The following is a 24,600-nucleotide window of genomic DNA, read 5'->3' on the forward strand; positions in this document are numbered from 1 at the left end:
CCCTTTAAAGTTCAAATTAAGGAATCAAAAAGAATAAAATGCCCTTTTGAAGATGTGAATGTCAGTGTTTTAACCTATACCACCCAGGCTGTTTGTTCCTCATGGCAGAGATGCCTAAATGTGATGGTTCTAGATGAAGGCAACAATGACATGAACCTGCATGCAAACTAATTGCTACTGCTGATGTAGTACTCAAGATGCAGGGTGAATTAGTGTATAAAAATTGTCACATCACTGTGGATAAACTGTTTCTAGTACTTCTTTAGAGCCACTAGAGCTATTGCTGTGCTTCACTTCAGTGTGCTTCATCAGCACAACACACAGAGTTAGTGTTAAATCTATCTTAATTCCCAGTCTCTTCCCTGAAAACTCACATCATGCCTCACTTCTTGCTGAGAATCATTTTCATAGTTATGTGATAGGCAAAGCACTTGCATTAGTGGTAGTGATGCCTCTTCCTCCCTCTTTCTCTTTTCAATCCTTTAGATAATGATAAGTGTGTGAATGACCAAGGAATGTTTAATGCTAGTGCCCTTAAAAACAAGCAGTATGAGCTGGATTACCCTTTGAGCTCAGCAGTCAAATTGAAGGATAACATTGTGTATGGCTACTGTACCTGTGCACCTTTCATCTGTAAATACCATCTCTCTAAAGAGGTAATTCTCTAGAGTTGCTTTGTTTTGGGTGGTGGTTAAATACCAGCAAGCAAAGGGATGTAGATGAAGTGAATATAGCAGAATATTATCTGCTCAGGGCTCCTGCAGTTTAAGAGACAAGTCAAGTAAGAAGGTGAATTCCAAAGGTCAGCATTCCTCCCTGACATGTCCCATCCTTTCTGAGCTGAGAAACTCCAGGCCCAAACATACTGAATATAGACTCTTTTGAAGAGATGAGAAGCAAATCAGCAGCACAGCAATAGCACTGCTTCCTGAGCTCAGTAATCCAACAGCAGCTTAAATTGCAGTGCATGTGGTAACCCACAAAGCCCTTCTTGGTCTTCTCAAAATGGCAGAGAGATTTCCGTCATTTGAACTGCTACTAACATTTTGTTTGTTTGGCAGAATATGTTGGAAGATGCACCAGTATTTTCATCAGAAAAGAGGATTCCTAGCAATCAGTTTGGATCAGGTTTCCTCTGTGTATCACCCAACAGCCAGTGGCTGGCAGCAGCAGCAAAAGATGGTGTTTTATTTATTTACAACACTTCTACTATGGTAGGTGGGTGTCTGGGCACAGGTTTTGTTTGGTTTACAGAAACAAAGAGATGTAAAAATTACTTTCCTTCACTGTAAACTTTTCTTTACTTGAATATAAGGTGTTCCAGAAAAAAAAGTTATGTTGAACATGAACTGACATAGCATCATACAGGACAATTGTTTTTATAATGATTGTGTATATGTTCAAACAAACTACTTACTTTCTTCTTCAGCAAATCTTAAAGGAGATAATTTTGCTACTCTTCTTTATCTCCTGCAAAGTCAATATACAACAAACTAGCTGCATCTGTAATCAAACCTTTTAAACTTATAAATCCTAGTACTTTATGTACTTTGTATTGCCATTTTGGACTGACTTTTATTTAAAAATAAAAAAATATTAAGGTATTTTTTTAATTAAATATTAAAAGTAATTTACAGACATATGCCTCTATAAAGACTGATTTGCTGTTACTGCTTGTATGACTTTTCTAGGATATACTTGCTCAAAAGCATTGTCACTCATATCAAGGAGGGGGAATCAGATCCATGATATTTTCAATGGATGGCAATTTCATCCTCGTTAATGATGAAAACGATGGTGCTCTGGTGTGTCTGAAATGGAAGTACGTATAAAGAGGCAGACCAATGTTGACAGTGTCAATTCCTGTATCCTAACAGACAAATTTCTGCATCCATTTGTGTTCCAGACTTCCTTTTTCTTGTCTCCAAGTAAGGAGAAGAATTGGATAGAAATAAAATTACTCCTCTCATCTTTAGAGGTGGTCTGGTCTTCCTAGCTCAGGAAAAGCCTTTCACTTTGGGTATGGTTGCAGCACAAGATGTAGGAATTTCTTCTGCGAAGTTTCACCCACAGTGAAACTTATCACTGTCAAACCATCTGGAAGGGGCTCTCTGGGGATGAAAGGAATATAATCTCCTGAGATAATATTTTAACTCAGTGATAAGGAGATATCACAGCTTTAGTGGGAATTCAACTGTGGCTGTAGGGAGCTCTTAGCAGACACCAGGAGTAAGAGACGCTTGAAACCACATTTTTTCTGTGGTATAACAAATGTTCAGGTAGATGCATAGGTTAAAGATGACTCCATTGGATCAATATTTCTAATCTGGATAATCCATCTTTCAGAATTTTTACTTCTGTGGAGACTTCATTTAATTGTGCAATTCTAGAACTCGAACAATAATGAATCATATGTAACAATATTAAGTAGGCATTTTTAAACAACTTAGTAATTGTGTTATAAAGAATATTTAATATTTTGTCCTCCATAATATACAAAGAATACATCAGTTGCCTTTTTGTTCTCTAGGAAGATAAAGGAAACTGAAGTTGAGGAAGCTGCTTTTTACTGGCAATCTCTTCTTGATATACTGAACAAGTCTATTTCAGATGAAAATATTGTTTTAAAATCTATGGCAGAATGGCAGTTTGACCCAGGATCCACATCAAAATCGCTCGCAGAAGAGAAATTTCAGGTGTTTTCTTTATTTTTATGGGGAAAAAATGTTTGAAGATTATCATAAAATTGCACATAATAAAAATTGTCCTCAAAACAAACACTGATCCTTTTGTTAAAGTGGAATAATACCCCTGAGGATAGGCTGTATATGCATAATTAGCAATTTGTGGAAGAGAACTATCAAAGAAATGAAATAATTATGTGAAGATGACATTCACATCTTCAATGTCACTTGGTTTCCTCAACCACAGAAAACTGTGAGAGTCAGTTTCCCCTCATGTGAAGTTACTGTGGTTCCCAGTGTGATGTTACTGTGACACATCATGTTACAAGCTGTATATTTTTCTGTTGAAATAATTAAATTTTTAAAAAAAACTATTACAGAGATTAGTACAGTCAGCCTATTTGAGTCAAAAGGCTTTGCATAATGGCAAGGGTTTGCAGGATCAAATATGGAGACTGGTTAGGGAACAAAGATGTAACATTTTAATTTGGTGCTGATGTTTGTAATGTGAGTCCAGTTTTTATTTCATTTCTGTATCTCTCTTATTTTCACTAAGTACCTGAGCTAGATGCTTCTGTCCTTAATTTCAGGAGGCATCACTGAAATCTCCCGGTGTAGATGTGACAGAAGAAGATGGAAACGTCACAAATACCAATGACATGACATGGATAGGTCAGAAAATACAGAAGGTACTTTCACAGAACAAGTATTAATCAAAGCCAGATTTTTCAAGAGTCTTCAGCAATTTGGGGTGCTAAATTGTATGCTGTAAAAGAATCTTGTTTCTAAAGCTTTTATCAGATTTGGACCTTTCTTTAAGGCATTGGTATCTAGACTTTTAGAAATCCTAGGTCAAGGTTATAAACACATCAGAGAAGATGCCCAGCACAATAGGAGCTCTAAAGACCAAAAGACCACTTCTACAGATGGAGTAAACTTAAAAAAAAAAAAAAAAAAAGCCTGAGAAATTGGCTATTTTTAGAAACTTATAAAGACTTTTTTATTCTAAATGTCAAAAAGTAGCAGAGATTATTACCAGAAACCAAGCAGGTGCTCTTTTCTTCTCAAGGGCCAGAATAACAAATGCTACAGCACCAATAAATCAATACTCAACAGTAACACATTAACTGCAAACCCCCTGAGGTTTATTTCAGATTACAGTTGAGGTGAATATGTTATATAACCAAAGTTTTTATAAGTAAGAGTGCAGTGATGAGTCTACAGAGAGGGGATTTAGCACTTTGTGAGCTTAGAAAATATGATGTTAATGTTAGTATAGATTACATTTTTTTCCCAGAAACATGGATTTGTAGATTCTAGGATATTCTTTCTGATAGGAACCAGTTTGTCCAACTTTTGAGGTTCAATGATGGGACAAAGGCAAAATATCTTTGCTTCCTGGGTGATCTCAGGAGTGACTTTCCAAATTATGACACAAGCGGCACAAGTCAATCTAAGACATTACTGCCAGTGAAAGTGAAGTCTTCTCCATTGCTCTCTCAGACATGTTTTCCTGTTTCTACTTTGATGCTGGCACTCATTCTTTGGTGTCTACTCAGATTTTTGACAAATGTAGGTGACTGTGAATACACAAGTACCACATGACTGTTAGTATCAGCCAAGGGACAGGTGATGAGAGGCAAAGGGTGACGATGTATCCTAAGTTGTTTTAGACTGCTCATTTATGACCTAAGAGACTTGCATTTAACTTTCAGAGGGTGCAGTCCATCCAGTGTCAGAATGACACACAAATTCCAGAGGTGTAGACTAATTCCAAAATTTTCACTGAGAGATGAATTGTTAAGACTGTAGAGGGAAAGAAAATGTCACAGCTTCCAGAATGAGTAACAGATGTCAGTTTACTTGTGCCTTTAAATATTCCACTGAAAATGCTTAGGAAAATGAAAAATATAAGGATTCAAAAATCTGGCAATAGGCTTTATGCAGTTCAATGTGTCTGTAATCACTGCACTCATAATTATTTCTTGCTTTAATATTTTCTTTCTTTTATACTCTATTGCTGTACAGTTTACAATGTGTTGTACAATCTTTTTTTCTCTTGTGGCAGTCCTAAGAATCATCCTATTGACTTGGGATGATGTCTGTTTCAGTTATTAATACCTTTGGAGTTTTACTTTCTGTACAAATAATGTTCCTTTAGATTATTTCAATATTTTTTTCTCTTGTATCTTTTTGTCTTTCATCAACACATTTTTTATATGTCAGGTCGTTAGAGAAGAGACTCAGAGGTTTGCTAACCAGAAGGAGGAGCTGCAAACAGGAATTAAAAAGCTGCGTAAAACTGTGAGTTTCTTGCAAGGGTGATGGCTCAGCTTCCCAGTTTTGTTTACAAGGACACTTTCCTTTGTGGCTGCCAGCTCTAGTTTCTCAGTTACATTTTTGTCATAGACACTGAGCAGACAGGTAATAGAGAAATGTGCTTCTTCAGGGACTATCAGCTGAAACTGCCTGTCTGCTTCTCAGCTTCCTTTGCTCCAAACAAATATTTTGTGCCACCCTTATACCTTGAGCAATCTGTCCCCTCAGCAAGTTGATTTCTGCCTACCTAACAACCTCCCATGATAGAAAATGCTGTCCTCTCCTCTTTTTTCTGTTTCTTTCCTTAAAAACTCCAATCTGCGAGAGGATAAGGCAGAGGGTCACCTAGAGCAGTCTGCTGAGGACCATGTTCAGATAGATTTTGATTATCTCCAGGGATGGACATTCCATGACCTCTGGACAACCCATTCAAGTATTCAGTCACCTTTACAGTAAAAAAGTGTTTCCTGATGTTTGTGCAGAATCTCTCGTGTGTCCATTTGTGCCCATTTCCTCTGGTCCTGTCACAGGGCACCACTGAAAAGAGCCTGGCTCCACCCTCTTAGCACCTCCCCTTTGGTATTTATATACATTGATTAGATTCTCCCCAAGCTATCTCCTTTTTCAGGCTGAACAGTCCCAGTTTTCTCAGCCTTTTCTCATGTGAGACATACTCCAGTCCCATATCCCATTGGACTCTCTCCAGCATGTCCATGCCTCTCACCTCCCTCGTCCTGCTTAGCAACACTCAGGACAGCCCAGGATACCGTGAGACTTCTTTGCCACAAGGGCACATTGCTGGCTCGTGGTCACCTTGGTCCACCAGAGCCCCCAGCTACTTTTCTTCCAAGTTGTTTTCCAGTTGCCCAGCACCCAGCATGTTCTGGTGCATGGCACTGCTCCTACCCACGTGCAGGATTTTGCGTTACCCTTTGTTGAACTGCACAAGATAAATAATGATCTAATAAAGTGATAACACCTTAATGAAGTTCTTAAATCAAAGAATAAAGAAATGTGTACTACAGGTTCTTAGGAAGTATACACAACTTCACATACAACATTCAAAGCAACTTTCTTAAAGATTAAATACACTCACATAGTGCAGTCTGTCACTAGGTACAGGCAGCACATTCTACCAATTACCATGAAGCAGTCAAAAGGGAAAGTAATTAAAATAATTTTCTCTGATAACAAGTTCTGTAGTGTTAAAAATAGCATTTCTTCTATTCACATTCAAATTACTTTTTACTCCTTATGCATATTTTTTGAAAAACAGATTCAGAAAATGATGCATGAGAATGAGCAGGTGCCAGACATTGAGAAATTGGAGCACCAGGAGTTCAACCTGGATATGGAAGAACAGGAAAGACTGCAAGCAGAGGCTGAACAAGAAGTGGCCAGGGTATGATAGAATGGGGGAACATTTTAAAACTGTCAGTGGAAAGGAGAAAAATGATTGAAGAACAGAGGATTGTCTCAAAGTTGCTGTTCACTGCTGAGAAGCAGGAAAACCAAAAAGTATTTAAAGATCATTTTTTGAAGCAGGTGAAAGTGCTGATGCAGACATTGCAAACTGGAATATGATCTATGCCAGAAGCTATAAATCTGACACTGGGCACACTGGTTAAGTTCTAGAATGCTTTTGTTCATATATAAAATTATGCTTTTCAGTTTTGGGCAATATAGTTTTGGGAGAAGATAGCTGTGATTGTCTAGGATGATTAAATATTGGTAATTCATTTCATCTGTTGGGTTTTTTTCAATAACTCCACACAAATTGTCCATATCTTGTTATTTTGAACCACATCTTGTTATTTTCTATATCTTTAAAGGCAAGGCAGGAGATTGAGATGGAGAATTTAGCCAACTGCTATTTGCAGGATTTCATCAAATACGAGTGCTGGGACACTATGTGTGTAAAAGGATGTGCAGTTAAGGTAACCTGTGCTTTCTAAGTCATTTTCTGCAGTATTTATTCCTTAAGGTACAGAGACAAAGTAACATATTTCTGATTTGCTTATGGTATGGGAAAAACTTTACTTCTTCCTGGGGCTCATGCAAATCTTTCATTCTGCTCATTTTCTCTGAGCCTGCTGGATTTTGCCTTCCAAGCTAGAAAAGAGTGCTGATAAGCAAATAAGCAACTCTAATTTCTTGATCTCAGACAGTATGTTTACACAGTATTGCTAAAAGGAGAGGTAAATCCTATTTTTCTGTGTGCAGTCAGTGTGACTTTTGCTACACAGAACATAAAGGCAAAATTTAACCCTGATTTTTCCTATTTTAAACAGAGGGAGATGAGTCAATCTGATGATACTGGATTACCTCAAGAGTGGGGAAAACCAAGTCATTTTACAAAAAATCTAGTTTTGGTTTAATTCTGTGACTAAAGAGGCCATATCAATAGATAATTTGAAAAAAATAAATCTATTTTTACTTCCTTGTCTATATTAATTGATCCTCAATTTTATTCCTAATTTTAAGAGGTCTTAGTAACTGTTTAGCATTCAGGTATTGAACAAATAAACTAATAGAGGCATTCTGAAGAACTTTTTACTTTGGGTTTTCGATTTTTAAATTTGAACAGTGCTTCCATATGGATTGTGAAGTGAAGAATTATCCACTGCAGGAACGTAGTAAAGAAGAGCTGGAAACTTTGGAGAAAGTTCTCCGGTTAAAGGATACTGAGACAGCTGATCTTAAGGTACAAACCTCTTTGAAGTACTGCATAAAGCATTTCAGATCAGGATGTTCTGAGATGACATCTTAACAGTCCTTTATCTAGTTACATTCCTAAGGCCCATTTTCTTGCTGTAGAAAATATCAAGAAATTTTATAAAATAAATAAAGATGAAACATTGTGGGTTTACACAGAAAGAAATGTATTAGTCCTAAATAATCATAGAATAGCTGAGGTTAGAAAAGCCCTTTGGAAGTTATCTAGTCCAACACTCCCAGAGCAATTTACTCAGGGCCATGTCCAGTCCATGTTCCAGGTTTGGAATATCTCCAAGGATTAATGATTCCATAACCTCTATGGGCTACCTCTTCCTGTGTTTGACAGCTCTCCCAGTAAAAGGGTTCCCGTGCTGTTTGACAATCCTTTCAGGAAAAAGAATCCCTCAAGCCTTCTCCTTCTTGATCCCAAACAATTCCAGTTCTCTCAGCCTGTCCTTGCATGTTAGATATTTCAAATCCTTAATTGTATTAGTGGCCTCTCACTTGACTTGCTTCAGTATGCCCATGTGTTGTACTGGAGAACATACAAATGGACCCAATATTCCAAATATGATCATTTCAACTTGTATTATTTTTGTCTCTGAACTTAATGGAAGAATATATTAGCCCTTAGAATTTTTTCATACATTTGTACACGATCCAGTGGAACATGTAACACAGTGATCATGTTTGTGAAATGCAGGTTCAGAAGGAAGATCCTGAGGCTGAGGCTGAGACTGAGGAAGAAGGAGAGAAGGAAGCAAAAGCTGTGGCTGATGATGGTGAATCTTTCTGCCTGATTGGAAGTCTGAGCTCTCAGTATGGTGGAGACACATCTATCCTCTATCACCAATGTGACTTGCACACCAAGGAGCAGAGAGTCAATCAGATAGTATTATTGAAGGTGACATCTTCTGAAATTTCTCTTACTGCAGTGACACTGGCAAATCTGTTTGTTTTCACAGCAGTCACAGCCACTGTTAGATTTTGGGCATGGTTAGATTTGTTCACTAGACAACACTGAGTTGCACAGGTCACTGAGTAATTGAGACAAAAGCTGACAAATGCACATAGTGCAGTAGAGCACCATGTGGATTTGCCACCTCAGGGTTGGAAGAACAACATTTTTATGAAATTGTTTACCCAATTTGAGGGTATCTGTGTTTGCCCACTGGTGTTTCAGTTTGACTTTTCATAGCCAAGATAGCTTGCACATCTCAGCATGCCCTGTGACAACATGACCTCTTTCCCCATTACCTCTTTCCCTGTTATTTGTTGCTGAATGAAAGATCAGCTGGATCCTCACACCATTTCCTTACCCTACAGTCTTACCAGCCTTTTATTTGGAGTCCTTAATATTTCTGTTATTTATTATTCATTAGTATCAGACTGTATTACTTTTCTTACCCTGGCCAGTTTATTAAGTCATAAACATGCTACAGAATAGGCTTCTTAGGAAGATGACTTACAAGTGGTTAAATTAGTGTAAGGCATTGCCTTCTCAGAGCTCTCTATGGCTGTAAATGGTATCAGAGCACAATGGTTAACCATTGTTATACATAAAATCTAATGTGCACTAGTGTTTAAAGTAGATGGTAAAGAAACACAAGGAACACTTGTCACTGTAAGCTTGGATATAATAAGATCTTTTAACTCTATGGCTTTAAAGACTCATATTATATAATAAAGTGTAGATATATCTTCAGTGCTCTTGGCCAATGCACTGAGCTTCCTGAGGGCTGGATGGTTGTCAAGACATTAAGCACAGCCTTTTTCCTCCCAGCAACGTGGTACCTTATCTGCCATCCTGCCTGACTACATCCTAACTTATTATTATACTACAAATCAGTGAAATAATCATCAGACACAAGTATTTATTGTAATACAAATTGCAAACAGATAAGCATCTTAAAATATGAAATTTAATGATAGAACTGAAATCCTTTTCATGGTGCATTTTAGTAAATTGACACAGTAAGAGGGGCACATGGTTTTCTCTCCTAATGTTCTGATTTTCTTTGTTGAGATCAATTATTTATACTAAAAGAAGAATTTATCCACTACGAATATGTACTTTTTAAAATCATTATAGGGTCTCAGGTGTTTTTAAAAAACGGTTTTCAATGTTTGTTTGTTTAATGGGCACATTTTACTTACATATGTCAGAGAAATTACATGAAAGCATATTGAAACTGCAGGTTGCATCAGGAAAGTATGTCCTTTGCTCTGAATCCCTGCACCTGGGATTTACAATTTCTGGATTTACAGGTCACAGGTTTTTTTCCTTGAACCACCTTCTTCTTCCAGCTGAAGAGGGCAAAAATAGCAAATAGAGGGCAGCCTATTTTTTTATCTAGCTTTGGCAGCAGTATGTTTCTTTCAGAATCCTTGTGAAATGGCAAATTTGTAGAAGAAAATGAATACAAATTTCTAGGAAAAAAATAATATAATTTGCCCAACTCCATTTGACGAAGCCTGAGCTCTGCCCTTGTGATTTTCACAAAAAGGCTTTACCAGTTTATCTCCCTGTCACACATACAAATATTTATGGTTCTGTTGGCTTGTGAAATAGTATATAAACATGGATGGATGTGACCTGTGCCGTACTGCTGCTTCCTTTTTTGGTGTTTCAGGACATCATTTACAAAGTGAAAACTGCTTTTAATAAGGAATTTGACATAGTTGCACAACAAAAGGAGCAGGAGATAGCACGAGTGAAAGAAAGAAACCTGCGGATCCGAGAAATCTTGGAACAACTGGGCCTCCAAGTGGAAGTGTGGGAGCCAACTCTTACAGATGATGAGATGCCAGAGCGAGCACTCACTGTTCAAGATTCAGAGGTGTCTGAAAAACGCATCTTTCTACTTCACCCACTCAGTTACAGTTCTCTACTTCCTCTCATTTCCAGACATTGTGTCAGTACTGAAAAACCCTTAAAACAGATGTGTCTATGTATTTAAGGTCATCTTTTTGGCTCATTTCCTTCCCTTTTCTTTCTGGGGAGAAAACTCTTAGTAAGTCAATCTGAAATGAATGAAATATATACAAACTTAATTTATTGCTGTTAAAAGTTTATAAAAGCCCATAAATTAGGTACAAATTGCCCCTGTTCCTAAGATTCAGTTCAGGCTTTCAGGAATTGCTTCCATAGATAAAGGTTTCTGTGTTTTCTCTGAGCAGCATTTTGAAACTAAGTATCTAAGTACTAAAGCATACTTTATGCTCTACTTATACATCCAATGATAATTTATAAAGAAATACCATATCTCTAATACAATATATCCCACTGATCTTATCTGCTCTTTTGGTCAGTGTTTTCCAACTTCTCTCTGCTCTCTCACCAGTCCATGTTATTCCACTGTCAGAAAAGACATGCATAAAACCCAATATCAACAAAAAGGATGCTATAGTTTGTATTTTTGGGATATTTAAATATAGGTTTTGGATCTGTTCAAAAGGAGAATTTTCATCTTGAGGAATGTTATCATAGACCAGACATACAAAAAGCATCAAGAATTAGTATTGCACCATTTTCGTGGTTTAACTCCAGCCAGCAACTAAGCACCACACAGCTCCTTTCTCACTTCCCGACCCACCAGGGCGGGGGAGAGAACTGAAAAGGTAAAAGTGAGAAAACGCATCGGTTGAGATTAGAATAGTTTATTAATTTAAAGAAAATATAATAAATAATAATAATCAAAATTGTAATAATAAATGTAGTTAAATCGTCATAATAAATGTAATTAAAAGGAAAATAACAAAAAGAGAAAGACAGGAAACCCAGGAAAAACACCTGATGCAGATGAAAAACACCTGATGCAGATGAAAAACAATTGCTCACCACCAACACACTGATGCCAGGGATGTACTTTACCAGCTGCTTGAAAATAAATTAACTCTATCCCAGCCAAAAGCAGGACCACCACATTTCCAAAGGCTCTTAGTCCACATGTGATCAAATTTGAAGAAAAGAACCCTTATACAAACCTCATCTTCTTCCTTCAGATTAAAGCTGAGAAATTCTTGACTCAAGAGGAGAAAGAGAAAGCAGAAATGCTGGCTAAGCTGGAAATGGAAAAACGCCTTGCAGCTACGGTAATTCAAGTAGTGTCCTTTTACTGAATAGGCCCTTGTCTCTGGTTAGGCTTATTTAATTAATGCCACACTGGAATATTCCAGTAACATAGTATGAGGAAATAAATTTGAAATGGCAGGTAATGATGATGTGTGCCTTTTCCCTGTTGTTATTATTTACACTCAGAACTACATAGATCAGCTGGGGGAAGAAAAGACCGAGTGTTAGGCTCACAGATTTTAAGAAGGGGCTTAGTGGCAATTTAAAATACCATATCAGTTGTCTGGGGATTAGATACATTTCCAAATTCATGGTACTTGTACTCAAGTACAAGTCAAGAGCTTGTACTTGATATGTGTTTGTTGACTGAGCAGCTGATCTCAGAGGTCTTTTCCAGCCTGGTTGATTCTGTGACTCTGTGATCTACTAGTGGCACACTGAATAATCATAGGGGGGATCTAGAGCTGAACACTACGATTGTCCCCACAGCTTGCCATCACTACACTTCTTTTTGTACCTGCAACTGTTTCTTTGTGGTCGTTGCCAGGACGATGACAGACTGCGTGCTCTTGATGACATGATGGGTGGAGTGCTGGAAGTCAGAAAGGAAGACATCCTGAAAATGGTGAGCTGTGTTTCGGTCATGTCGTTTGGTAGCTTGTGGGTTCTTATGGTAATGTGAAATTCAACTAGCAAATATTTCCAGCCTAAGTGACAGAAGAGAGCTGAAGAATTGTAGAATTGCATTATGACTAGATAGCCTCCATAAGAGACTGTACATTGGATTCAAAGGAGACCACAAGTTTCTACTGCCTGTGTATGATTTACCCATCAACACCTGTCCCTATCACAGTGGAATACTGTAGGAACATAATCTACAAATAGCATTACAACAGCTACATTCCTGGGGGAAGGGTTTATTATACATATCTTTGGTCTTACAGAAAAACACTGTGTTCCATTTAACTCAGCAAATATAGATAGTACAGTACTAGAGGAAGAAAAGGATGGGAAGAATTGTGGCAGAAAAAGGCTAGGACAGACCCAAGCACTCCCCCTGGAACTGCTCTGTTTTACAAAATTAGGACTCCACTTAGAAGTCAGCATGGAGTTACATTTGGGGTTCTGAAAGAGAAAATGAGGTATATGTTGTATGGACAGTAGTATATTTGAGTACAAAATACTTGCACTTTACAAAATTCAGTAGTGAATACCTGTAAGCAAGTAAGTGAGAACAGCACAATATATATACAGCAAAACTACTGGTGCAAGTAACAGACCAGAGCAACAGAATATATATGTTACTTTGACTTAAGGCTTGTACCTTACTAAGAAATACCTTTCTTTTAATTTGATGCATTCTTTAGTTCGTTAGTGTGCTGACACTTAATACAGTTAATACACTTAATATTGCTTCTAAACTATATTTTTCTTTAATACTTCCAGGAAATTCCTCCACCTCCTTTTATATCCAAGCCTGAAGATCTTTGGAATGATGAAGAAAAGAGACTATTTGGAGAATATGAGAGAAAAGTCAAGGAACTGAATGAAGAGAAAGAAGAGTACAAACAAGTAAATTAAAATGAGGGAAGGAGTGGTTTTGTTCACAGTGCTCACGAGCAAAGCTTCTGATCTTTCTCAGGAGCAAGTTCTAAAAATGAATACTAATATATAGAATAAATGAAGAACAAATGAAGATCAAAAATCGTGCGGCATATCAAATAAATCCTACCTTAGACAGCAGAATAAGTCAATCTCCACTTACACCAATTAATATATGCCAAAATTTGGGATATCTGAAAAAGGCAACTTTCCTTCACAAATGGAATATTTGTATTCCTAAAATGTGTTTTTCAAGTTCCATTCCCAGAGCTGCTGATGCCATACACAAATAATATAATTATATTTATTCTTCAAAGTGGTATTTGAACTACGTAACTTGGTAGCCTGGCACTCTCTTTCCAAACAAATAATTTCTGGAGCCTTTTGGCTGAAGTATACAGTTCCATATTGTGCATTCTCCAGCATCTCATATATATATATATGTAGATATAAATATAGATATATCAGAGATTTTTTTTGTTCCTACAGATGTAATACTGCTGTTCTTTTCCTTCCCTTCCCCAGACACTGAAAAATGAATGGAAGAAACTTGAAGCTTCCATCCAGGAAACAACACAAAATTTTGATGAGATGGTCTGCAAACTCTCTGAAAGGAAAGTGAAATCAGAGATGGTCATCTACCAGGTATTGCAAAAAATATTAATTTTTCATCTCTGCCTCTGTGCGGCAGGAATGTTAAACATTTTTATTACAATAATTTCACAGGAAGAACTCAAAATAGTCAATCTCACTTGTGATTTACTGTTGGATGAAGAGCTGGACACCAGAGAAGCTGGACTTCATAATTGCCTTACAAAAAGGAAGAAAGAGAAAGTAAGTTATCATTTAGAATGCTGTTCTTAGGAGAAGTCTAATATTGACAGTACAGTTGCTTGTGATGTTTTCAAATCAAAATCTTGCCATAGAGGACTTTCTGACAATTTACAGGGGCACTGATTTTTTTACAGCTTGTGCAGGTGACATCCATTATAAGTAGATCTGGTTTTTTTCAATAAATACTCAGCTTGGTTCATCTGGAGTTCTTTGTTAAAACCCCGTGCATTCAGAAGGACATGCTGCTATTTGCTTGCTACATAGAATATTTTTTAGTGTCCAGTATCAAGCTGGAAGTACCAATTATGATGTATTTATGATAGGAAGATGCACAAAACAATGTGTAATGCCATCACATTTTTCACTGAGGTGTCCAGTGCCTGCCAAGGCCACGCTGAGTTGTGTTTGCCAGTGTGTCTGCATAGACAGATGTGGTGTGTGAGTATCTGACCATGGAAGCAGAATATGCCATGGAGTACAAAGTGTTCACAGTTTTATCAAACAGTTTAATCTCCTAAAGAGTTTACCCATCCCAAATCACATAGAAGTCAACAAAAGACTGGAGAACACAAGTAGTAGGTCTGGGTTTCAATACAAGTGCTTACTGTGGTAGTCTGCACATTGGTTCTGGCTCTTGGAACAATATTATCCCATTTGCCTACTTGGACTTCATGGAGCTGTTCATGAGTCCACAGATAATACACCAATGCCTCCCCATGTCAGATCTCCTACTCAACCTGCCCAGAGCACTGTGCATGGAGCTGCAGGCAGATAGGCAGGGATTCTAAAGCAGGCATTTATCCCCTACCACTGAATAGGCTGACCTAGTTTTAAAATTATCCGAGCCAAGTCTATACCAGCTTACATTTTTCAAAACACAGCCTTTTTTAAATTTCCTAAATGGTTACATTGATATATTTTTTGGTCCCTGCAAACTGTCAAATACAAAAAAATAGCCTCCCTAGCAAAGTATTAGCATTTAACAGCCTCAGTAAAACAGATAACCTTAGTCCTGACACAGAGCAGAACTGTGCTATGACAATGGGGAAATAGCATTCTAAAATGAAGAACTCTCCACTGAACAACAGTGGAGACTTTTTGACTGGTCTTACCTGGGATGACATGAAGAGAAACAGAAATCTCTATGGCAAGTGAAAAAAAAGTATCAACATATGTCTTTACATTCAGTGTTTGAAAAGACTTGTAAGCATTTCTAAGACAAATTTCTTACATTCTTAAGCAGCGGGATAGTTTGATTTCACACCTGATCATCTTTTAGCAGTGTCTATAAGTGACCCCTGAAGAAGGTACTATATTGTTAGTAAAAATAGCTCACAAGATTTTCTCTAGAAATAAGGAAGTGTCAGCTTCATTGCTGTGTAGGAATAGCCATTCAGTGCTTCTGCTGGCTGAGTTTCATTCCTGAAATCTTTTGGTTTTGCTATAGGTCAAGAAGGCAAAAACAATCCTGACTGCAAAAAATAAAGTGGATGCTTACACAGCCACCTATAAAGATGCAGTAGATGAAGAGAAGGTGAGACTCTCGAGAAACACAAGGAGGTACAGAAGTTAAAAGTTAATGTTGTGTCTCAATAATGAGAAGAACATTCTTCTCTGTAAGCAAGAGTTCTGGTCAGATTGCTGATTATTAAAGTTAATAATGCTGAAATAAAGCAGTAGAGGACAGTGTGTGCACAGAAGAATACATGGGATAGTCCAGATTCCCATGATGCTTGGGAGTGCTGGGAAGAGCACCATATTCTGTATTTCTAAGATATGGGCAGGTTGAGGCATTTTTTAAGAAATAATATTGTGGTAACCAGAAAGTTTTCTTCCCCCTCTCTCTGCCCTCCAGAATCTGGAACGTCGTTTTCCAAAGCAGTTTGCTGATATACCTGACGATCTCTTTGATGAACTTTTCCAACTTTACACGCGTCGACCGAAGTAAGATCCCCTCTGATTCCATTGTTTAAACACTAATATTTCTTGTGAGCTAAGAATGAGAATGCTATTTATTTCAACAGTCTAAATTATTTTTCCTGCTTTTTATTGGATAATTAACAATGGATGATTTCCCATCACACTAACAATTGCTATTTTGAGTATTTACATTATTCACTCCACAAAATCTATTTTAAATACAATCTAAGTAATCATCAGGTCTCAAGACCATATATTCTTATTTTGTGTAAGATATAGTGTTACCTATTTGGTTTTTGCAAGAGATTGAGAGTGTGAAACATTCTTTGTTGTATGTGACCTTCATTTATTCAAGAGAAAATAAAAAGTAAATCCTGTTTGTGCTGTGTGTGTGCACTAGAAACCCAAGGACAGAAACACTCCTTGACACAGCTAATCCATATGGGAACTGTTCAGACTCTGAGGATTACGAGGATGTACTTACCCTTTTAATGAAGGCCATGGATGAACTGGATAGTCCTGAGCACATGCCTGAAGGCTTAGACCACTCTACATGGAAAAACTTTTGTCTAGCTAGACGAAATAAAATGGAGAGTGAGGAGCTGGTATGTAAAATTCTTAATTTTGCCAGTATACTTCTTGATATTTTTGATTATTAAGCCTCAGTGGAGTTGTTGTGTAGGGTCAAGCTAGTGATGAAATAGCGATGCAGAATATCTAAATTCCATTTGACTTTGAAAGTTTCTTCTGGCCACATTCAATTAAGAATAACAGGGAAACCTGTTCTCTAGTTCTAGCTGTAGTTGTTCTTCAGAGGAAAAATTAGCATATTAATATGGACAGATTTAATCAGAATAATTGTGACCCCGATTTTGTTTCATTACAAATAAAAAGATAATTTTCCTTTTCTCTATCCTTACCAAAAAAATGACAAGGTATTTGATTCCCATCATCTGTTGGAGTCATTCTCTCCCATTAGCATTCTACATTTAGACCAATGCATTCTCATGTTTTTCTGAAATATAAAGAGCAATTCTTAACAAAGGGTGTTTCTGGAAATTTCTAGCAATCTGTTTCTTCAGTATAAAAGCATGAAGGTGTAAATCTGAATTATCCAGAGAAAGAAATATGTGAAATGAGACCAAAAGAGAAGGAAATATGATTTCTCTTCATGGGAATAAACTATTCATGTTCTGAGCAGAGTGTAAGGATTGTAGCCTCTATGTCTCATTCTGGGATTCTCAAAATACCAGCCTGCATATTTATATATACATATATTTTCTGAAGAACTTCTTCTCTGTTCTTGAAGAGGCTTGTCCTGACATACTGACAAAGCTGAAAAAGTTCAGAGTGTCATGATGTTGCTTGCTTAGGTGAAATGGAAGGCCCTTAAACTGGCAGAGATGCAGGCCTTTTTCCAGAGAAGAACAGATGAAAATGAGAAGATGAAGTCACAAATAGAGAACATTTTCAAGGAACTCACTTGGTAATTTTGTACCTTTTCTTATGTTCAGCTACACTTTAATGCTCCAGTAACACAGAACCAAAAGTTACAAAAAAAATTACACATCTGTGTTCTTAACACTCTTTTATCTAGGTTTCATTGCCGCTTGGACCTGCAATATTCCATTTTTCATGTACATAACATAAATTTCACATTCATTATCATTCAAGAACAAACTCCAGAATGAATTATACAAGAAAAGCAGTTCTGGCTGGAAGTCTTTTCTGTTTTCTTTTCAATTGGTGTTAAGATTTATTTTCAGTAGCAACACTTTCTCTCAGAACATCTGCTGGAGTATGGTAAATTGAATCCAGTGGTTGCAAACTTGGTGTGTGTATATATACACCAGAATTTGCATATTTTGTAGTTACTTTGGGAGCAATCAGAAGACAGGCTGTCAAGGACTAACCCCTATGTGAACATACCACTTACCAGTAATTAATATAAACATTTATATAATCCTGTTGAAATCACTAAATGATGTTTTTGTTTTGTGCCATTTTAGGCTGCAGGAGAAGAAGATGAAACTTCAGCAGAATTTGATTGTCCAGTTTGTGCTAAAACAAGGACAGGTGGAATTGGAAAGTGCTGAGATCCCAGACTACTCTGATGCTATTCTCATTAAAAAGAGTGTTGTTGAAGAACTGAATACCTCTATCTCGGTAATTATCTGAAGGAAATTAAAGCTTTTTAAACCAATGCATTGTCCTTCAGGGGCTCTGCTTTTTCTCCAGTTTGATGTCTACTTTCAGTTCATTACAACACACCAGCAGGCTCAATTGTAATCTAGAAGCTATTAAGGATTCTCTAATGTCTCTTATCATGATGAAAAGACTGCAATGCGAACCTGCTTTCTTGATGTTTGATCGATACACTTCAAATCAATGAAATGGCAACAGTTTCTGGACACACATATGTTGTAAATAGATACACATATATTACACATATATTGTAAATAGAAACTGCTAATATCCTGGGTACCAGTCCAAAAATTCCTTCAAGGCACACATATAGTCATGTTAAGAAGCATTAGAACAGTAAATTACATTAAGATTTAAAAAATGAATACAGTTTTTTTTATGTAAGGTGAAAGTGGTGATGATATTTAAAAGTCTTTCACACCCTTTTTTAGACATTCTTTTTTTAGACATTCTAGTTGGACAAAAATTGCCTTTTACTGCTCCTGCACAAAGCCTTCAGTAACAACAGCAAAAAAACCTATATTTTGTTGACCTAAAATGCCTTCCTATTCTTATATAAGATAGAAAGATGGAGAGAGAGGTTAGTTGTGATTTTCTTAATCTACTTCTGTGATCCAAGGCTATGACACAGAGCATAAAAGGGAACAGATTTCCATGAAAGATAACCATCTGGAGCAAAGTCTGGAAAGAGACTGCAGTAAAGCATGTTTAACTGACTAAAATTATAACTCTGGAAGCTTGCCCATCTTGTTGCAAGCAATTATTCCATAATCTGTAAAATGTGTAAATTGAGATTGATCTACTTTTTCAGACTCAAGGAGAAAAAAAAATTGCTGCTATAATAGAATTCAAAGAGTTCTCTAGAGGGATACGTCGGCTGGAATGGGAGCACAAGAAAATGAGAATGCAAATAGAAGATCTGAAAGAGAAGGCTCGGGACATTGTAATACTACCTATTTCAAAAGATTGCCAGCTAGTGAGTTGCTTTCTCTAATTTATATTTTTCTGAAAATTATGCTGCCTCTACTGGTAAGAAAGATCATTTATATTTCATAAGTCTTTTTCTACAACAGAGAAATGTGATGCCTAATAGGTCAACAATTCAGCTTTCAAAGGGAAGCTTTACTCATGCATTTGGTTAGTGATGAAATTCTTTGGGATGTTCAGGTGTAAATTAAGGCAAAATTAGCCTTAACTCTTAGTGTTTCAAAATGGGCCAGAGTAAGGATTTAGGAGCAGCATCCTTTTTAAATGAAAGGTCTGAGGTGCCCCCATCTGGTATCGCACAGAAATACCGTCACTTTTGCTCAGTAAACAGAGATTGAGCCTTCCCACAGGAGCCTCACTGAGTCCCACCCACTCACTGCCATTCGCTGGCCCAGCAGCAGAACGACAGGGAATTGTTTGCCATCCCTGGCAGGCAAGAGGGGGCAGCCGGCCAGCAAGGCAGCACCCGCACAGCTTTGAGCAAGCCCAGCTGGCAGGCCAGGAAACATGGGTAAAGTTTGTGGGAGAGAGCCAAGGATACCACTGGGAGAAGAAGGGAGGAAGAAGAAAGTTTGTAGGGAAAGCCTGAAGGTATTGCAGTCTGGGGCATAGAGGACTGCAGGGAAATCTGAGGGTCTTGAGGCGATGAGGTGGAGGGCATAAAGGTTTGAAGTGAGGGATACTGGAGCATGGGAAGGCTGGAGATACTGCAGTGGGGAGAGCTATAAAACACAGAGAAAAAGAATTGTTGGGCAGCGGGTAAGGATATTGTAATTCAATCAAAAGATTAAAGGAAAGTCCAAACCACTTGTTTTGCTCAGTCTTCATTTGTTTTGCTGCTCTCCACAATGCTGGTTCTGAATCACAACCAAGGGACTTCCACAAGTAGCACAGCAGAACAGTTTTCCAGAGAGGTGATGTGACAACCCACTGAAAAGTTCTTGTGGCACATTTATCTCCAGTGTTGCTGTTAGCCCATTTAAACTGATGAGCAGAACTATTGCCCTTCAGAGAAAATTAAACTGTCCATAGCAAAGGCATTTACCAGTTTAATCAGAATTTGAATGCTCTGAGAGGCTTGACTTTACTTCACTTTTGAGTAGAAATATGGGATTAGTGGGAAAGACAAGGCTACAGAGACCCCAACAGTAGGAACAGAAAGAAAGATGGCTAAGATAAATGTGTGTGGAGCAAGGACCTGAGAACATCTGGAGTGAGGGCTGTTAATGAAGGACTGAGTGAAAGAAGTTTGTGCTGTAGGCAAAGGAGCCTGCTGGGTCTTTCCTGTTTCCCCTCCCCTGACTAGAATAGTCCACAAAATTCTACCTGTCACTCTGGGGGGACAGTACCTGGAAAGGACGAATCTACAAGTACAGAAACCTGTCTACTGCCCATTATAGGTCCATAAAACATTATGGGGTTTATTTTACCATTTGTCATTTGATAAAGAGGTATTTTAGCAACAGTGTGCTCAAGGAAAAAAACCACAATAAATTCTCTGAAATATCAGTTACTATGCAGATAGAACAATAAAAGAAGTAAGAAGCAGAGAGACAGAAAATAATCCTTTTCCTCTCTACCCTAAAGACATAGGGTAGCCTCCATGCTGTGTAAGCTTAGATTGCATATAAGCAAATGTATAGCTTGAGGTTTTTGACAACCTCAACAAATTTGTTTGGTCTTTGTTTCCATTAACACATGACAGATAACATTCTTTTCAACAGCTGCACAGTCTAGTATTCATAGAGTGTCCAATATCTTTACGACATCCATTTATGATCACTAGTAAGCCTTTCCACTGCAGAATTGTAGGGTTTTGCCTTTCACGTAGTATGATTGCCTTTATAGAAGTGTGGAATTGTTGAGAATGAACTGGCATGATAAGATGGTTTCTTTCTGGTTTTACTTCTTCAGTTCCTCACTGTGCTGAACTACGACAGCCACATCGCCCAGCACATTGCAGGGATGGAGGAGACTCTTCGCTTCATGGATAAGGTAAATCCTAAGGAAACCATCACATTTGAGAGACACATTCTTAGTTTAAATGCAACTCCTTGCCTTCATTAACAAGAGGTGTTTGTAAGGAATAAGGAATAAGTGCAATTGATATAGGTGTGCTAACTCAAGGACTATTGGAGTACAGCCACAACAAATGGAGTACAGCACACACAAATGAATATATATATAGTCATGTATTTGTCCATCTGGCTTTCAGTAGTTTCTTCATTCAACCTGAGCTGTGCTGGCTACAGCAGCAGTTATCTGAAGTCTTTGGAAGCAGTCATCATACATGAATAGCTGCAGAGATCAACCCTATGGAGAGAAGTCTACTTGCTCTGTTACTGCAGTTAAATGCTTTCCTATCCTGAACATCTGAATGCAGATCTGCTAATCACTTCTTACACAGCACTGCTTATAAAAGCCACTCTTCCATTTCTAATGAAGCATTCTTTTGGTCCTCACTGCTAAATGTTTCTCTCCAGGAGCACCAGCCTATTATAATATCCCTACCCCCCTGCATTCAAAATAACAGACACAACAATCTGATTTGCTGGCTCCCTCATCTATTTCATCCCTCAAATTATGATTATCCTTGTTTTTAAGAGTTTCCACTGAATTTTCTCCAAGTTGCACTAGCTGGCATCAGGCTCCTTTTCCTCTTCAAGCTTTAGTATTTATCTTGTCCCTTTACAGCCCATCCATCAGCTTCAGCACAACAACCCTTTCTTCAGCAGCTCCCAGCAGCCAAGAGCATGTCCTTAACTCACTGATTCCATTGACTTCCTTTCCTCCCTTTTCCTTTCAAGTTTTATCTTTAATATCTCTCTCTCCCTGACCCATACCTCTTGGTTCCTTGGCTGGTCCTTATATTAGAACTCCATAAACACATGAGATACAGCATATGAAAGACACTATATGAAGTCAAGCTTAGAATGTGCTATCGGTCAAATCAAAATACATGTAAGTTGATTGAGCTACAATGCAGTGCTTAAAATTGTAAGTTTCCATCATGTTTGTCTGAACAGCTTTTTCATCACCTCATATATTTGCTTTATTGATTTCAAAATGGACAGTTGCACAAGAAGAATGTGAAGAACCATCAGAAAAAAATTAGAGAGCTGAAGAAGTGCATCCGTTTAAAAGAGGAAGCCAACTACGAGCTGAGCCTGCAGCTGAAGGAGATGCTTGTCTCTGTTTCAGAAAGGAGGCATATCTTTGAGGCAGCTGGTGAGTCCAGTAAAGCACTTAAAGTCACAAGCAAAGAACAACATTCAGAAAATAGCTCCAAGGCCATGCAGGCCTGTTCCCCACCATCAGCTAAAGGACAAGGAGTGCCTGTGTATTCCTCTATGTGCACAATTAGCAGCATCCTTCCTACCAAAACCTAACACTGCTCACTGAAGAGTGTACCTGCAGATTGTGCCTCTTGTAACCAAAGCTAGTTGACTAAATTCCTGAAACTACTCAAGTAAAAATATTATAGTCATTAGTAACTTTGTTATGCAGTGTGCTTTCATTCTTTCAGAGCTGTTCAACACACTTCCTTCCACCTTTCCAAGGGAACAGAGGAGGTAGTGTGGAGCTGAGAATGGTATTCACTATTAGAAGAACTGTAGAGATCTTTCCACTAGAGGAAAACAGTTACAGGTTTTCAAAACAGTGGGTACTTGGGAGAAACTAAAGCAAGCATGCTCAGTGCCTTTTTGAAGTATTTTCCTTTATTCAGTACTATAAAGGCTTTTAAGCCCAACTGTGAGCCTTCTTTAAAATGCTTGCCTATTTTATACAGAATTTGGAATAACCCCAGGACAGGTCCAATATAAATAAAGACTACACATCCCCTATGAGCACAGGCTAACCCTTATATTTTGTTTTATGCAGACACACGGGATATTTCTGAAGAGATTACAAGGCAGCGTTACCAAGAGATTTTGAAGCAGAAAAACCTACGGGATCTTATAAAGGAACAGAAAGAAGAGTTTGAAAGTCTTCAGTCAGAACTTGAAATACTGAGAACAAGAAGACCCCCTCATATATAAAAATCAGTCCACATAGATCTATAATACCACTGTCTTATCTAAGTAAAAGAGCTTTGACAGTTAATTTTTCTCCCTGAACTTTTCTTTCCACAAAAGATTTCTTCTGTAATTTCCTTAAAAATAACTGCATTTTGAAAGAGGCATGTTTGTCTAGTTTGAGTATTTTACACCTGGTCTTATCCCCATTATACTTCAGTTGATGAGATTTATTCCTGCTGGTTTCATTACATGAACTATATAGCTCATTACAGAAAACAAAAGGTACAAGAAATTGTAGACTGAGAAGAACAGGTGTATTTGTATGTCCACTGTCGGCAATATGCAATTGTAGAACATTTTAAAGTACTGGAAGCAACCTTTGAGTTTGCATCTGCTAAAATTCATGTCTGTGGCTTTGACTTAATATATTTACCCCTGTGATGGCACAGGTGTAGGTTGCTGAGATGTAGATGCGCTTCGTCAGGGCCATGTGTGCTACCTGGCCCAGTCCCAAGAGCTGCTGTGCCTTCACAGCATAATTACCCACAGCCAGCAGTAGCTGTGGCTGCTGCCACTGGCAGAATCACAGGAAAACCAGGTTTGGAAGCATCTGGCCTCCTGAAATAGTTTCTGGCAGTTTTTTGCACTGATGCAGTCTATTCTCCTGCCAGATCCCTCAAAGACACTTAAGAAAAATAGAGAATTTGTGATAAAATTAACTACTGCTAGAGCCTGATCTACCTACTCAGGCATTCTCACTGCTTTTAATTTCCCTCTTTTATTTCCCACAGTGTGAAATAATTCTTCTCCTTTCATAAATTCACAGAATATCTAAACTCATTCCATTGGGAGAGCAGCAATAGTTTTAGCTTAACAAAATTCTACACTTGTAAGAAAAAACTACTTCTGTTGTGATCCTGTACAGCACCTCCTTTTTTGTTTTACCATCTCTAACTGGGATCTGCAAGGATGCTATTTACATCTTGCTTCTTGCAAGACTTTTTCTTCCTGTTGAAACTTCCCTGGAAGCAGCAGAGTTCTGAATCTGCCAAGGATCTCAGGGAAGATAACTGGCCCCTGCACCAGGCACCATTATCTTTTTTTACAAACCTGAAGAAGCAGAAGAAATATTGCTTCAATACTCAAAATGTGATTAGCAATAAAGGTTGTTCTGCATTAATTCTCTGGGGACAGCAACAGTCAATATTCTTAAGAGCAAGGTCTAGGTACAGATTTA

The 24,600-nt window shown here is 37.8% G+C and overlaps 1 protein-coding gene across 1 annotated transcript in view; it reads left to right on the top strand.

Moving 5' to 3' along the window:
• The window catches only part of CFAP43 (cilia and flagella associated protein 43), a 40,586-nt gene extending 16,876 nt beyond the window's left edge, over positions 1-23,710 (top strand). The window contains 25 exon segments of the mRNA XM_050305316.1: positions 487-656; positions 1,062-1,214; positions 1,692-1,822; positions 2,531-2,696; positions 3,275-3,373; positions 4,911-4,988; positions 6,280-6,405; positions 6,836-6,940; positions 7,591-7,707; positions 8,425-8,625; positions 10,355-10,561; positions 11,727-11,816; positions 12,344-12,421; positions 13,243-13,368; positions 13,924-14,043; positions 14,125-14,232; positions 15,680-15,766; positions 16,088-16,176; positions 16,553-16,757; positions 17,526-17,638; positions 18,162-18,318; positions 19,169-19,333; positions 21,259-21,339; positions 22,419-22,572; positions 23,227-23,710. Of these exon segments, the coding sequence (XP_050161273.1) occupies positions 487-656; positions 1,062-1,214; positions 1,692-1,822; positions 2,531-2,696; positions 3,275-3,373; positions 4,911-4,988; positions 6,280-6,405; positions 6,836-6,940; positions 7,591-7,707; positions 8,425-8,625; positions 10,355-10,561; positions 11,727-11,816; positions 12,344-12,421; positions 13,243-13,368; positions 13,924-14,043; positions 14,125-14,232; positions 15,680-15,766; positions 16,088-16,176; positions 16,553-16,757; positions 17,526-17,638; positions 18,162-18,318; positions 19,169-19,333; positions 21,259-21,339; positions 22,419-22,572; positions 23,227-23,384 (3,284 nt within the window). The 3' untranslated portion in view covers positions 23,385-23,710.
• Positions 23,711-24,600: the final 890 nt, after the last annotated feature.

Source organism: Myiozetetes cayanensis, unplaced genomic scaffold (assembly GCF_022539395.1).
Source record: "Myiozetetes cayanensis isolate MyiCay16 unplaced genomic scaffold, myiCay2020 scf10, whole genome shotgun sequence".
NCBI classification, from domain to species: Eukaryota; Metazoa; Chordata; class Aves; order Passeriformes; family Tyrannidae; genus Myiozetetes; species Myiozetetes cayanensis.